At 38.0% G+C, this 14,881-nt stretch overlaps 1 protein-coding gene across 2 annotated transcripts in view; it reads right to left on the reverse strand.

The window, feature by feature from the left end:
• The window catches only part of dennd4c (DENN/MADD domain containing 4C), a 222,091-nt gene that overhangs the window by 25,569 nt on the left and 181,641 nt on the right, over positions 1-14,881 (reverse strand). For both annotated transcript variants that reach the window (XM_039758252.1, XM_039758251.1), the window contains 5 exons: positions 13,677-13,863; positions 12,550-12,653; positions 7,115-7,290; positions 5,879-6,040; positions 1,356-1,539 (listed from right to left, as the gene is read on the reverse strand). In XM_039758252.1, coding sequence (XP_039614186.1) covers positions 1,356-1,539; positions 5,879-6,040; positions 7,115-7,290; positions 12,550-12,653; positions 13,677-13,863 — 813 coding nt within the window. The remainder of the gene's footprint in view (positions 1-1,355; positions 1,540-5,878; positions 6,041-7,114; positions 7,291-12,549; positions 12,654-13,676; positions 13,864-14,881) is intronic.

The following is a 14,881-nucleotide window of genomic DNA, read 5'->3' on the forward strand; positions in this document are numbered from 1 at the left end:
TGATTTGTGACAGACGGATATCAGCAAGAGTGAAAGGGAAGGTCTACAGGATTGTAGTGAGACCACCTATGTTATATGGGTTGGAGACAGTGGCACTGACCAGAAAGCAGGAGAAAAAGCTGGAGGTGGCAGAGTTAAAGATGCTAAGATGCTCAGAGAGGCGAGATTGCATTGGTTTGGACATGTGCAGAGGAGAGATGCTGGGTAAATTGGGAGAAGGATGCTAAGGATAGAGCTGCCAGGGAAGAGGAAAAGAGGAAGGCCTAAGCAAAGGTTTATGGATGTGGTGAGAGAGGACATGCAGGTTATGGGTGTAACAGAACAAGATGCAGAGGACAAAAATATATAGAAGATGATCCGCTGTGGCAACCCCTAACGGGAGCAGCCGAAAGAACAAGACGACGACTCTTAATGGTGGTGACTTCAAAGGAGGAATCAAGGCCTATTAGGCCTGTTCCTTTCAAAGATGCTACTCTATCCAAATATTAATGCCTTTAAATATAAGCCTGTGGCACAAACCAAGCAGATCTGACTACCTCATTTTACTGCAACCTACAAGCCTGTATTGATAGCTACTCAAGCCAGAAGTTATTTTTCTTTTTTTTGGTTGGGGTTGGGTCAGGAAAAATAAAATCAGTAAGTTGCAGAAGCAGCTGTTCTTTCAAAGGAAACTTAAGTGTTTTAACGTAGATAAAACTATATGTCACTCTTTTGGGATGATGGATCACTAGAAATATCTGTAGACAAGTACTGATAATAGACTAGCCTTTGATCCAAGTACAGGGAAATAAATATTCACTATGGCACAGAAGCAGTTATTTCTAAGGAAGCAGAAAAATTGTTTTAAAATAATATCACTCTTTCATAAGCCTCTTTTAAATGTTGGTTTATGAATCTTAGTATTAAGGACAAAAATGTTCTCCACAAAATTTTCAAAATTAATAATCAAATTATTGGCCTGTAGCAGTCCTCCTTTACTAAGCTGTACCTCAAGAAGGTCAGCTCAATTCTGACAGACAGCATTCACATCTTCTACAACTCTGTGGTGGCCAGTTCAATTTTCTATGTTGTAGTGTGCTAGGCTGGTACCATCACTTCAAGAGACCCACCGAATCAGCAAGCTAATTAAAAGGACAAGGTCAGTTACAGGAGGCACTCTAGACACCCTGGAAACTGAGTGCCATCATGAACAATGCTGCACATCCTCTCTCTGATATGCTAACACAGAGGACTTTCAGTCAACAAATCATTCATCAGGAATGCGTCAATGAACGTTATGAGGTCTCCTTTATACCAACAGATTAGAATAAACTTGATTTGATATTACTATCAATTAGAAAATATGTGCAACTTACCACAGGTTCTTGGAGGCTGTTTGGAAGGCTGGTTGTTGAAATACCATGTGATGGCCGCTGACAGAAATCCAAGTTTTGTAAAGGCCCTCCCACACTGTTGCTTCTTGTTAACGATGTACCTTTTTTGTGTGTTTGTTTTCCATTAATCCCTAAGGGATCGACAAGGTCTTTTTTGTTGCCCTCACTATTAAACCAAAGCAGAAATAATACAATGATAGTTGTTTAATGAAAAAAAAACTATGTACACAAAATGCAATTTTTTTTAAAGTTATTACATATTAATGTTTTTAAACATATGGCCACTTGCAGTTTTTAATTAAAAAAGGAAAAAAGCTACAGTCATGTGAAAAAGTAAGTAAACCCCATTAAATGTTTTTTTCTTTAACATATGTGGACATGCTTGATCTTCATTTAAACAATATCAACAGAGTATGGCGATATAAGAAATATCTTTCCGCAATTACATTTTGTAGTCCACTGTTTAACTTAAAAAACATAAATGCTAATTTTGCATGTGTACATCCTTTCATTTATCATTATCTCTAATACCTCAATCAGATCAGGGGCAAATACTTAACACATCACTACAGAGGACCTTATCTGAACCTGTCTCATTTAAACCTTAGGCATTTAGTTTGGTTTGCTTTTTGTTATTGAAATGTGTGTTGTAAACATGCCTAGACCAAAAGAGATTTCTAAGCTCTGCAGAAAAAAGGTCAGAGATACCTATGAGTCTGGGAAGGTAATTTCAAAAAGATATCCAATTGAAAACCAACCATTTTACTGTGCAGAAAATCATCTGCAATTGGGGACAAATTGAAAGAACCCATATCTGAAACCCATTGAGATGTTGTAAGGGATTTCAAATGGGCTATGCATGCAAAATACCTTAGATAGATAGATAGCTAGCTAGATAGATAGATTTATAGGCGATACACCATCTGGACCCACTGCTTTGCTGGCACGAAGTCTTCTCAGCTCTCTGCTCACATGGGTTGCTGTAATTGAGGGTGGGGACGTCTCACCTATGCTGGTATCAGCAGAAGGATGGTTGGAGGATGCAGTACTCCGAGGTGAGAGTGGGTTAGGGTGATCAAACCTATTAAAGAAGTTGTTCATTTGGTTTGCTCTCTCCACGTCTGTCTCGATGGTGGCACCCCGCTTCGAGCTGCAGCCAGTGATAATCTTCATCCCATCCCACACTTCCTTTATGCTGTTGTTCTGCAACTTCTGCTCCAGCTTTCTCCTGTACTGCTCTTTCGCCGCCCTGAGCTGGACTTGGAGTTCCTTCTGCACGCGCTTGAGCTCATGCTGATCACCGTCTTTAAAAGCCCTTTTCTTCTGGTTCAAAAGGCCCTTGATGTCACTTGTAATCCATGGCTTGTTGTTAGCATAGCAGCGTACTGTTCTCACTGGAACTACAATGTCCATACAGAAGTTGATGTAATCAGTTGTGCATTCAACAGCGTCTTCAATGTTCTCACTATTGTGACCCCAGCAGGATATCCCAGTCCGTTGTTCCAAAGCAGTCTCTCAGAGCCTGCTCTGCTTCAGGGGACCACTTCCTGAATGAGCGTGTGGTTGTAGGTAGCGCCCTCACTCTTGGTTTGTATTGAGGCTGAAGCAGAACCAGGTTATGATCTGCTTTCCCAAGCGCAGGCAGCAGGGTGGCGCTGTATACGTCTAACGTTTGCATACAGTAGGCCGATAGTCCTGTTTCCCCGAGTGTTACAATCCACATACTGGGAGACGGCAGATAATGTTTTGTCCAGCGTCACATGGTTGAAGTCTCCAGAGATTAGTACAAGTGCCTCAGGGTGCTGCGTTTGTAACTTAGCAACTGTGGAATGGATGATGTCACTCGCTATCTCTGGGTTCGCTTGAGGGGGGATGTAAACAATAACAACAATCACGTGTCCAAACCATCTGGGCAAGTAATAGGGACGCAGACTTACGGCCAACAGTTCGATGTCCCTGCAGCAAGTGGAGATTTTAACGTTTACATGTCCTGAGTTGCACCATCTTGTACTGACATAGAGAGAGAGTCCCCCTCCTTTCTTCTTCCCACAGGTACTTGTGTCTCTGTCCGCTCTAACTGTGCTAAACCTGGGTAGCTCCACGTTAGCATCTGGGATGGTAGTTGTTAGCCACGTTTCACTAAAACACAGCAGCAAGCTGCATTCTCTGTAGGTTCTGACATTTTTCACCAGCACAGAGCTGAAAGAATTCTGCATAGAACAGTGAGAAAAAAAACCCCAAAAAACTTTCTTCCGTCCAGTGTTGGAGACTTGTAGACAGTTATAGAAAACGCCAACTTCACGTCATTTTCTGCCAAAGGAGGCAGTATCATCTATCTGAGCCATGGGTGTACTTACTTTTCCATAGACAAACAGCACACACCAGGACATTTTTTGCTAAATAAATTATTGTAAAGTCAAATATTTGTACTCCCCGCCACCTCAATTACATTACATATACTGAAAGATACTGTTTATTTAAATAAAGATCAAATCTTGATAACTACATAATGTATGTTAAAGAAAAAATATTTAATTGGAGTTCTTTTTCACAAAAAAACTTTTTACGCCTAAGAAGTCTACCACTGACCGCATCCTGGACATTAGCATTCTCATGGGGCGCAAACGGGAATATCGGCAGAGTTTCTTTGCAGCCTTTTTCGATTTTCGCAAAGCGTTCAACTCAGTTGATTGAGCTGCCCTGTGGGACATCCTGAGGGTTTACGGGATCCCCTCGAGGTTGCTGGATATCATGGCCAGCCTGTACACTGGTACTGTGAGTGCTGTGCAGAGTGGAGACAGAACCTCTGCGTTATTTCCCAATTGATTCTGTGGTTCATCAGGGGTGTGTTTTCGCTCCTACTCTGTTCAATGCTTGTATGGACTGGGTGTTGGGCAAGGTCGTGGGCTCCAGCGGCTATGTGGCATCTGTTGTTGAAGAAAGATCAACAGATCTTAATTTCGCTGACGATGCAGTGATCTTCTCGGAGTCAATGGAGGCTCTGATCGGGGCATTCGAGAGACTGAGTGAGGAGTCTGTGTCTGGGCTTGCGAATGTCCTAGATAAAATACAACATCCAGGCCTTTAATGACCTCTTGGGCACAGCCATCAGCAGTGTGTCTGTTTGCGGAGGGAGTGTTCACCTTGTCAAGAGGTTTACTTACCTTGGCAATGACACTCATGTCTCTGGTGACTCTTTCCTATGAAGTCAGTAGACAGATTGGGAGAGCGGGGGGGTGGGGGGTGTTGGTTAATGAGGTCACAGGAAAGGGGTGTGTTGCGCTCCCAATATCTATGCAAAAGAACGAAGGTCCAAGTCTTTGGAGTCCTGGTGCTTTCTGTCTTCCTATATGGTTGAGAGACATGGATGCTATCCAGAGACCTGAGACGAAGACTGGACTCCTTTGGTACTGTGTCTTTCCAGAAAATTCTTGGGTACTGCTGGTTTGACTTTGTGTCGAATGAGTGGTTGCTCATGGAGTCCCGAATGAGGCACATTACCTGCATTGTGAGGGAGCATCAGTTACAGGACTACGGCCATGTGGCATATTTCTCAGAGGGTGATCCGGATCGTAAGATCCTCACTGCTGGCTGCGGCAGATAGAGGGTCATTTCCGGAGGGTGGGACTGGACCGCGTGTCTGTATTTTGCAAACCAGGATCCCGAGGTGTTTTGCCATGTAGTGGGGGCAGCAACGCACTGTACCAGTGCATGCTCCCCAACTTGACTTGACTTTTTCACGACTGAACAAAAAAAAAGTGAAAAATGTCCAATCGTAAGGTCTTGTGCTGAACAGAGATCACAAAATTTCTGATTCAGTGGGCTTCAATAGAAACCCAAGTTTCCCATTTAAAAACTCTTCTCTGCTTTGTGCATGAAATATTTTACTGGAAGTGGTTTATTTAAACATATTTTAGCAAAATGTGTGACATGGTGAGCATACAACTAGGTATCTGATAGTTGGGTTATACAACACCCAATTTAAGATTTTTTTCATGGATATTTTGATATAGTTACCTGCATTGTCTCCACTGAAGCTCCAGAATATCAGGAATGTTATGATTTCTGTTCTTTATCAAAACTTCAGATTAAAGGTTGGACATCAGTATAAACAATGTAGGGTAAGTAACAGATTAAAATATATATATTTTTGGATGCCGTGTTACTTTAAACGTTATTAGTGTAACAGTAACATATCTAAAAATATTGCAAACAACTCAATTTGACAAAGACGACCTGCAAACTGCCATAATATTTTCTTGTTTATTAAATTGTGTCTGATGACATATTATGTTACATCCCAGAGGGAGAAGGGAAGAAAGAGATAGAAAGACAGGTAATAATCAGACAGACAATACCTAAACAAGTAAACAGGTTAGCATATACTAAAATAACTATGCAGTAGCAAACTATAGTCACTTTAATAGGGTGAAATGAAATATACACATATATAAGTTCTCAAGAAACAAATGCATCTAGAAATATCTCAAAAGTAAATATTATACCTGTAGTCTGGAAAAGGACTTGTAACAGGTGATTCTGGAAAACAAATCAAGTCAGTGGATACTGTTTGAGACGAGGTTATTTTCTGTTCTACAAATTCAGATGCCAAAGGGATGTTGCTGCTATGTATGCTATCTCCAGAGTTGCTGGGCTTCATAAGAAAACTACAGGGAAAAAAAGATTACATTAAGTAAAAATTTGGCAGTGAAATATGGTATCACATTAGATAACTCTGTTAAAAAAATCTTGAAATTTATTTTACTAAAGTTTAAACTGCAAAACGCATTCAAAGGCAGGGTGACATGAATGTACAATGATAAGCTTCACAGCACGTTTGATTGCGAGCTAGTGTCATGTTTATGTAAAGTTTGCACGGGTTTCACCTAGACAGCCTTACTTCCTTCCACTATTCAAAAAGACTACTCATCCAAAAGTGCTAGCCTAAGTGTGAATATACAGTAGCTTGTGATGAACTAGGATTTCAATAGGGTTTGATATTTATGCTGTGTTCACTGTTCACTGGAATAATCTTCAGAAAAAAAAACATACTACTCTGGATATAATGGGATGGACTATTGATTAAATGAATAGATTAATGGAGGCAGACTACATGGACACAGGAAGACAATTTTAAACTGGTAGTGATGGATTATAGGAATTAAAGGAAGGTTCAATTTAGAAAAAACTTTCCTCTCTAAAAATGAATATGAACCAGAATAAGGTTGACATGGAATTTCAGAATATGTTCTTCTGAACACCACCGAATAATATTCAAACAGCTGTTTCTAGCAAATTTATGTTCGGATTTTGGGTGCAAAAAGGCAAGTTTTCTGTATATATCTATTCTGTTTATTTTCATGAACAGTATGAAAAAATCATATGCACGCACCCACACACAATATTTAAATTCTTATAACCGACAGCTTTACAACTTTGTAACTTGTTTGTAGGAACTATCCTTGAAACTACTGGAGGTAATGTCACTGATCTTAAAAGCAGAAACATTCACACTTAAAACACCAATGATGTAGTAGCATTTAATCCCTTTTCAAACATAATGTGTCTGTTAAAGTAGCAAGAGTATTACATATCTAGACCCTTTGCTTTCAAATTCAACACCTTAGCCTTGAATAACAATGCTTGGTAGTTTACAAAATTACATACAAGTATTTATTAAGTAAAATATTTAAGATACATTTGGTAGGATTTTAATTTGTAGCTTTATTTAAATGTTTTACCTGGAAGTGCCTCTAAGATCCTTGAATTCAATGTTGAGCAATGGAAGAAATGTGCTTTTGCAAAAGGGACATGTGGTATTAAGATTGGAGTCATCTGCTGCCCATCCAGCCATGATCTCCTCATCATAAACCAGGGCCTCACATTGTATACATCGTGAACAGCTCGACATTAATACCTGCCAAATAAATGCATTTAGCAACACTTGCACAGTTTCTTTTGTTGCAAGTTAGCTATTTTAAACAAACAGAAGACCTAAGAAAGAGGAGTAATGACATGTTTATTTATTTCAGATTCACACTTAAATTGCATTCAGATAGTCTAACAATACTCATACAAACCTTGTGATATTATATTTCATTTCTGGTAAAAATTTAGCCAGCTGCGGATCTTAGAAGTCAAGCTGTGAATTTTAGGATAAGACATTGAAGCCATAATGTGCCAGTCATTACAGGCAGGATTAGGAAAAGAATTTACTATGTGATTGCTACTTCTGTGGTGAAATGTGTGGTATTTTTTAGTCTGCATGTGGAAAACTATCCTGTGCACAATAAGTAAATTAAAAAGAACAACTTCAATATGAAGTAAGGTCTTTTTAATAAAACAAGCAGATATAGCTGTAAGAGTTGCAAAGGAATCTGAGAGCTTTAACACTGGAATCCCTGAAGTCTACGAAAAAAACTCATAATCCCAGGCCACCTTAAATTCCTTCACACCTCTCCATTAGTGTCTTTTGTTTTGTAAATGTGTCTATCAGCACAAGCAGCCTGCTATCCCATTCCCCCCACCACCGCAGAAAGGGCAAAAAGTTCTCCCAGCTCAAATCTTGTTTATCTGGGTGTAAGGTGCCTGGAATTGTATATGCTAAATAATACATCATTATTTGGAACACATGCATTTCATGTGTGTTCCGTGTCTACAATGATATATGTAAATGTAGGATGACAGGAAATGCCAAATATGCAAGAAATGTTGAACACATACCTAAAACAATTTTTTTTTTTCATGTTATAGTATTAACGACAAACCTTTGACATGAAATGTACATTGTGTGAAGACTGAAGTCCAAATATCAAATAAACATTTTTACACAAGGTACACGTATAACAAAACAAGTACGCTTTTATTCAAGAATATAACCTAAGAAAAAGAAATTGGGTTAGTGTAAAACAATAACACGACTGTTTGGGTGGTGCAGCGGTAAGAAATGCTGAATCATAATCAAGAGCTCGTGGATTTGACTCTGGCTGCTTCTCAGAATTACCGTTTTGAGTAATGAGATGCTCTTATTGTTACTATAATACAATAAAAACATTTGATTTGAGTCTGTAACAGCCGGTGTAAATTTATGGAACTTGTAAAGGTTATTTTTTTTCTTTTTCTAATTCAGTTTTATTCTCTCAGTCACGTTCGCGCTCCCACCTGACACTGCTGTTTTTAAATGACGTGCTATAGAAGAGGTGAACTCAGATGAGGATGAGAGTTCTACGTCGGATAAAGAGAACAGAAGCCCTTCTCATAAGAAACATCGTCTCACACACACAAACACGCAGCTGTACCAGGCGTAAAGGTGAAAGATGGCACTGTTTGGATGCAGCAAGATGTCGGGAGTCATCATGCCAGTGAATCTGCCCCACACGCATGCCCTTCAATGAAACAGCAGGGCATGCCAACCCTGCTAAGGCATTGTGCAAAATTCTGTTTGTGATTATGTTTTGGGATGGTCTTTATATAAAAAACATTTATATGTTACCTATATAAAAGCCATATTGAATGTTATTTACCTATTTAACCTTGATTTATTTCCTTATTTTCCTACAATGTAAAGTCACAAGTAGACTGCAGAGCTTCCTGTGTTTGATCGACACAGGTATGGACATTTGCTTATTGAAGTAGCATTGCGCATGTACTTTGTCAGCATGCCTAGGTGTACCTTTTGTGAAAGTGTTTATTTGATATTTGGAGTTCAGTCTTCACAAATTATACACTTCATGTCAAACTTTTGTTGTTAATACTATAACATGAAAAAAAGTTTGTTTTAGGTATGTGTTCAACATTTCTTGCATTTCCTGTCATCCTACATTTACACAGATTGTTGTAGACACGGAACACTCATGAAATGCATGTGTTTCAAACGACGACATATTATTTACCGTATACAACTCCAGGTACCTCTCACCCAGATAAACAAAACTTGAGCTGGGAGAACTTTTTGTCCTTTCTGTGGTGGTGGGTTGGATGGGATAGCAGACTGCTTGCTGCCTGACACATTTTCAAAAGACGCTATTGGAGAGGTGCAAAGGAAGGTGTGCCTGGATTACGAGGTTTTTCGGAGGTTGCAGGGATTTTAGTGTTAGAGACCAGATATTATCTTATTATTTGTGTCATTTTTTTTTTTAACTTTAACACCCATTACTAAGATATGCATGTACAGAGCTTCAGATGAGTAGACTGTGACCTTATCAGCAAGAAAACAGAGTAAAGACAGTAAGTAGTCACAAATGCTGAATTACTTTTTTCCCCTCTTAATAACAAACTACAAACCGGATTCCAAAAAAGTTGGGGCACTATACAAATCGTGAATAAAAACTGATTGCAATAATGTGGAGGTGCCAACTTCTAATATTTTATTCAGAATAGAACATAAATCACGGAACAAAAGTTTAAACTGAGAAAATGTATCATTTTAAGGGAAAAATATGTTGATTCAGAATTTCATGGTGTCAACAAATCCCAAAAAAGTTGGGACAAGGCCATTTTCACCACTGTGTGGCATCTCCCCTTCTTCTTACAACACTCAACAGACGTCTGGGGACCGAGGAGACCAGTTTCTCAAGTTTAGAAATAGGAATACTCTCCCATTCTTGTCTAATACAGGCCTCTAACTGTTCAATTGTCTTGGGCCTCCTTTGTCGCAGCTTCCTCTTTATGATGCGCCAAATGTTCTCTATAGGTGAAAGATCTGGACTGCAGACTGGCCATTTCAGTACCCGGATCCTTCTCCCACGCAGCCATGATGTTGTGATTGATGCAGAATGTGGTCTGGCATTATCTTGTTGAAAAATGCAGGGTCTTCCCTGAAAGAGATGACGTCTGGATGGGAGCATATGTTGTTCTAGAACCTGAATATATTTTTCTGCATTGATGGTGCCTTTCCAGACATGCAAGCTGCCCATGCCACATGCACTCATGCAACCCCATACCATCAGAGATGCAGGCTTCTGAACTGAGCGTTGATAACAACTTGGGTTGTCCTTGTCCTCTTTGGTCCGGATGACATGGCGCCCCAGATTTCCAAAAGAACTTTGAATCGTGACTCGTCTGACCACAGAACAGTCTTCCATTTTGCCACACTCCATTTTAAATGATCCCTGGCCCAGTGACAACGCCTGAGCTTGTGGATCTTGCTTAGAAATGGCTTCTTCTTTGCACTGTAGAGTTTCAGCTGGCAACGGCGGATGGCACAGTGGATTGTGTTCACTGACAATGGTTTCTGGAAGTATTCCTGAGCCCATTCTGTGATTTCCTTTACAGTAGCATTCCTGTTTGTGGTGCAGTGTCGTTTAAGGGCCCGGAGATCACGGGCATCCAGTATGGTTTTACGGCCTTGACCCTTACGCACAGAGATTGTTCCAGATTCTCTGAATCTTCGGATGATGTTATGCACAGTTGATGATGATAGATGCAAAGTCTTTGCAATTTTTCGCTGGGTAACACCTTTCTGATATTGCTCCACTATCTTTCTGAGCAACATTGTGGGAATTGGTGATCCTCTACCCATCTTGGCTTCTGAGAGACACTGCCACTCTGAGAAGCTCTTTTTATACCCAATCGTGTTGCCAATTGACCTAATTAGTGTTTATTGGTCTTCCAGCTCTTCGTTATGCTCAAATTTACTTTTTCCAGCCTCTTATTGCTACTTGTCCCAACTTTTTTGGGATTTGTTGACACCGTGAAATTTTGAATCAACATATTTTTCCTTTAAAATGATACATTTACTCGGATTAAACGTTTGATCTGTCATCTATGTTCTATTACAAATAAAATATTGACATTTGCCATCTCCACATCATTGCATTCAGTTTTATTTCACAATTTGTTTAGTGTCCCAACTTTTTTGGAATCCGGTTTGTACAATGTCACTTGTCAGTTAGGACAACCAGGATAACAAGTTAAAAACACCTGGCTTGGAATTTGTTTTGGCATCATTACTAATAATATAAAATTTTAGGATTTGACAGCAGGTTTTCCTTCCTTCCTTCCTTTTAATGATACAATTCAGTTTTGTACCACTGAAAAAACATACTAATTTAAGTCAAGTTCAAGTCAATTTCCCACAACTAAGTCTGTGATATATTTTAGTAGAGTGAAACACATGTAACAAGGAATTAGTCTGGCACATTATACTGTACAACTCCAAAGAGGACCATCTATTTGTATAGGCAGAATCTTTCAAAAGTACCACTACAAGTGATTTTCCTAGCAATCAAATCAAGACATACTTTTAACAGAAGCTTGGAAATAACTATTTACAAAGTATGCATTACACGCAGATCAAATTCTACTTGAAAGTAGGGTTGGGAGATGCATAGAATATACTCAATGGGTCTCAGTTTATTCTACAGGATGTAGTAAATTACTGTATTGCTTACATGGAGTACAAATTGTCATATAATTCATTTTTAAACCCTTTGAATATGGCAGGCAAGTTTTTGGGCTAGCCAGACAGTGGTATATACTCGAAAGGTCAGTATTATGGCCTGTCTATTTATTGACTAAGTAACGGCCTGCACATACCTGTTACACTATGCTACTATTATTCTTCTCTGGTCTCTAAATCTTGCAGTCCGTTGTTGTAGAGAAATATTCTTGAAATACCGCTACACCTCTCTGCTGTCATAACCTGGCAGGTTGGAATACTGGCCTTTGCTGTATGAGACTATGCACATAATATATTGTTGTCTAGTTTCACTACTTATGTGCAAAAAGTTTTTTTTGTTTTTGCAGGTTGGATTTGTTTTGGTTATGTTGGTTTGAATAAATACCGTTTTGTTCAGTGTAAAGACATATGTTGCAGCCTGCAAGGACTACCAGAATCATCACATTGGTGTGATTATATGAATCAAAGGATCAGGCATTTATAAAGTGCTTCAGAGGAGATTTCAGAATATTGAAATTGTGTTTTGTGAAATAGCCTAAAAATAGTGCAATATTATTTAAAGACCATATCACTCAGCCCTACTTAGAATAAATCAAGCAACATAAAAATACTGGTTCAATATACAAAATCAAGAGACACTTTGAAATACTATACTCAATTGTTTAATATTCAGGTTGCATTCAAAATCAAATTACTCAGACAGGATGTTGTTTGGAAAGGTTAAAGACAGCATAACAAAAAAAATGGGGGGAAAAAAAAAAAAAAAAAGGTACTCACTTCCAGTGCACAGTTCTGAAATATGCTTGATGTGCTTGCATGATGAGAAGAGCTATGTTCTGACTTCTCAGATTCGGGCCCTTTTCCATTTCTTGCATTCATAGCTATTCAAAAAATGCATACAGATATGTTTCCATGTAATCATCCAAATAGATAAAACCAACCATTTATATTATTTTTACCTTGAAAAAATGTTTTAGATTATTATCACCAAACACTGAATTCAGTGTTTTCAACTGGCTTTGAGCTATTGTATTTAAAATATTCTTGCTAACAATTACTTTTGTATAGTTTTGTAAGCTGGAAGAAGTGTGTGCAATTATGGTATGTGCCGAGTCTGCAAGATGCACTCCAGCCAGAGAAAAACATTTAAACTGAAGTTTCCAATGTAATTTGTGTTATTTAGTTATAAACTCAGGCCGTGATTCTGAGAGGGAGTCACCACAGTTGTCAGACATTTGTATAATCATATTAAACATACTCTTTAGAATAAATAGCATACTAACCATATTATTTATATATATGGTATAATATATGTAATATAAATATATATACTTATTTGTAGATATATACATATATACATGTACACACACAGACACACATACATATATAAACACACAAACACACACACAGTAATTAAATGCTGCAAAAGCAGCATTAAGATACCTTTGTAAAGGTGTGGTAAACTGTATCTGTGTGTTAAGAGTGCTCTCTGATTTTACTGATAGAAGAACACATGAAAACTACAGAGTATGTGTACAAAGGCATTCCTCCCCACCCTTTCCTAATGTGTTCTGTGATGAAGGTATCGTTCTTAATCCAACCTAAGAATGAAATGCTACACTAAACTGTGACATGGTCTCGTGTTCTTTGATTATTTAAATAAGTACTATTATTATATTTAAAGAATAAAGTTTGAAAACAAATTCTGTAAAGCCTGTCTACTGTAAACAAACAAGACAATAAATGATAAACTGGTCAATCCTAAAAATTAATTAAAAGTTTCAAATGTATACATTCAAGCCATCAGCATGTATAAAAAAAAAAAAGAAAACAGCAACGAATATTTTCATGGTAAACAAACAGGACTAAATGAATTTTTGTCTTTACCATGTTACACTTCATACCTCCAGATAGCTGCAGTTTTCCTGTATCGCTGCTGCTGTTGCTGCCTAAACTGGTTCGGCTTTGAGTTAAACCGTTCAATGCCAGACTTGGAATTGGTCCCCTTGAACCAGGACATTCTCCTTCCCCATAAAGCATATGTTCATCTAGCCCAGCAGGGAAACTGCTATCATTATTTGAACTGCCTTCCTACAAAACAACCCCAGCACACAATGAGAATTAGTTTTAAATGTATTACACAATGATAAATCAATTTGTACAGGGAACAAATAACAGTAGCAGCATATGTTAAATTTTGTGTGTTAGTGTTGAAGTGACAAACTGGTACAGACAGTAAACTAAACAACTTATTAATTAAAAATCTCCAAAGCCCTGAACCTGAAAAAGCAGGAGAAAAAAAAAGTAGGTGGATTTATCAAAAATCATTTGTGTTAATGTCAATTTGTAATGTACCACTAAGACCAAACTTAAATTGCTAAAGTATAATTAAGACTACATATTGGCCTTGTGAGAAGCAGCGAACACAATTAAATATACCACTGTGTTTGGAGTGATAAAGCACTAAAATATTCTACACATATTCTACTCTTCAAAACAGAAAGGTCTGCAGGTTCTTTAGTCTACCTAAAAAAACAACATTAACTCCAACTCTAAGGCAAACCTATACAATTTTGCTAGACAGCATTGCAAAATACTTTTGTTGAGTTATATTTTTTCCTAAAAGCTGTTTATTAGAATTCTGTAAATTTAACACTTCTACAAAGCTTCAGAGCAGATCTGCTCTTCTGAAATAAACTACATCAAAAATCAAAATACATACATTAAAGCTGGGAAAAAAACCCAAACATGCACCAATATATGTCATCTTTCATGAATTAATATGCAGATCAAGCAGAAACAACTTTGTCTTGTATCAGTCTGCTGCTAAGAAAAATCACGTAGGCACACCAAAATTATAGGACATGCTGCTATTTGTCCACAAAGCCCAAAACTTTAAAAAAATATTTTAAAACACAACATACATTAAATTCTAATAAATTTTATGATTAGTTTTAGAATTTGCTGAACTATGACTTAGTCCAAAATGGCCTCTATTAACTATGATCGATCTGGTTGATTCAAACATGTTGATTGTCACCATAAATGTAAGTAACTGTTTCAGTCATTAAGTACTAGATCAGGAGTTCTTAAGCGTTTTAATCTGAGT

Source organism: Polypterus senegalus, chromosome 7 (genome assembly GCF_016835505.1).
Source record: "Polypterus senegalus isolate Bchr_013 chromosome 7, ASM1683550v1, whole genome shotgun sequence".
Classification (NCBI taxonomy): Eukaryota; Metazoa; Chordata; class Cladistia; order Polypteriformes; family Polypteridae; genus Polypterus; species Polypterus senegalus.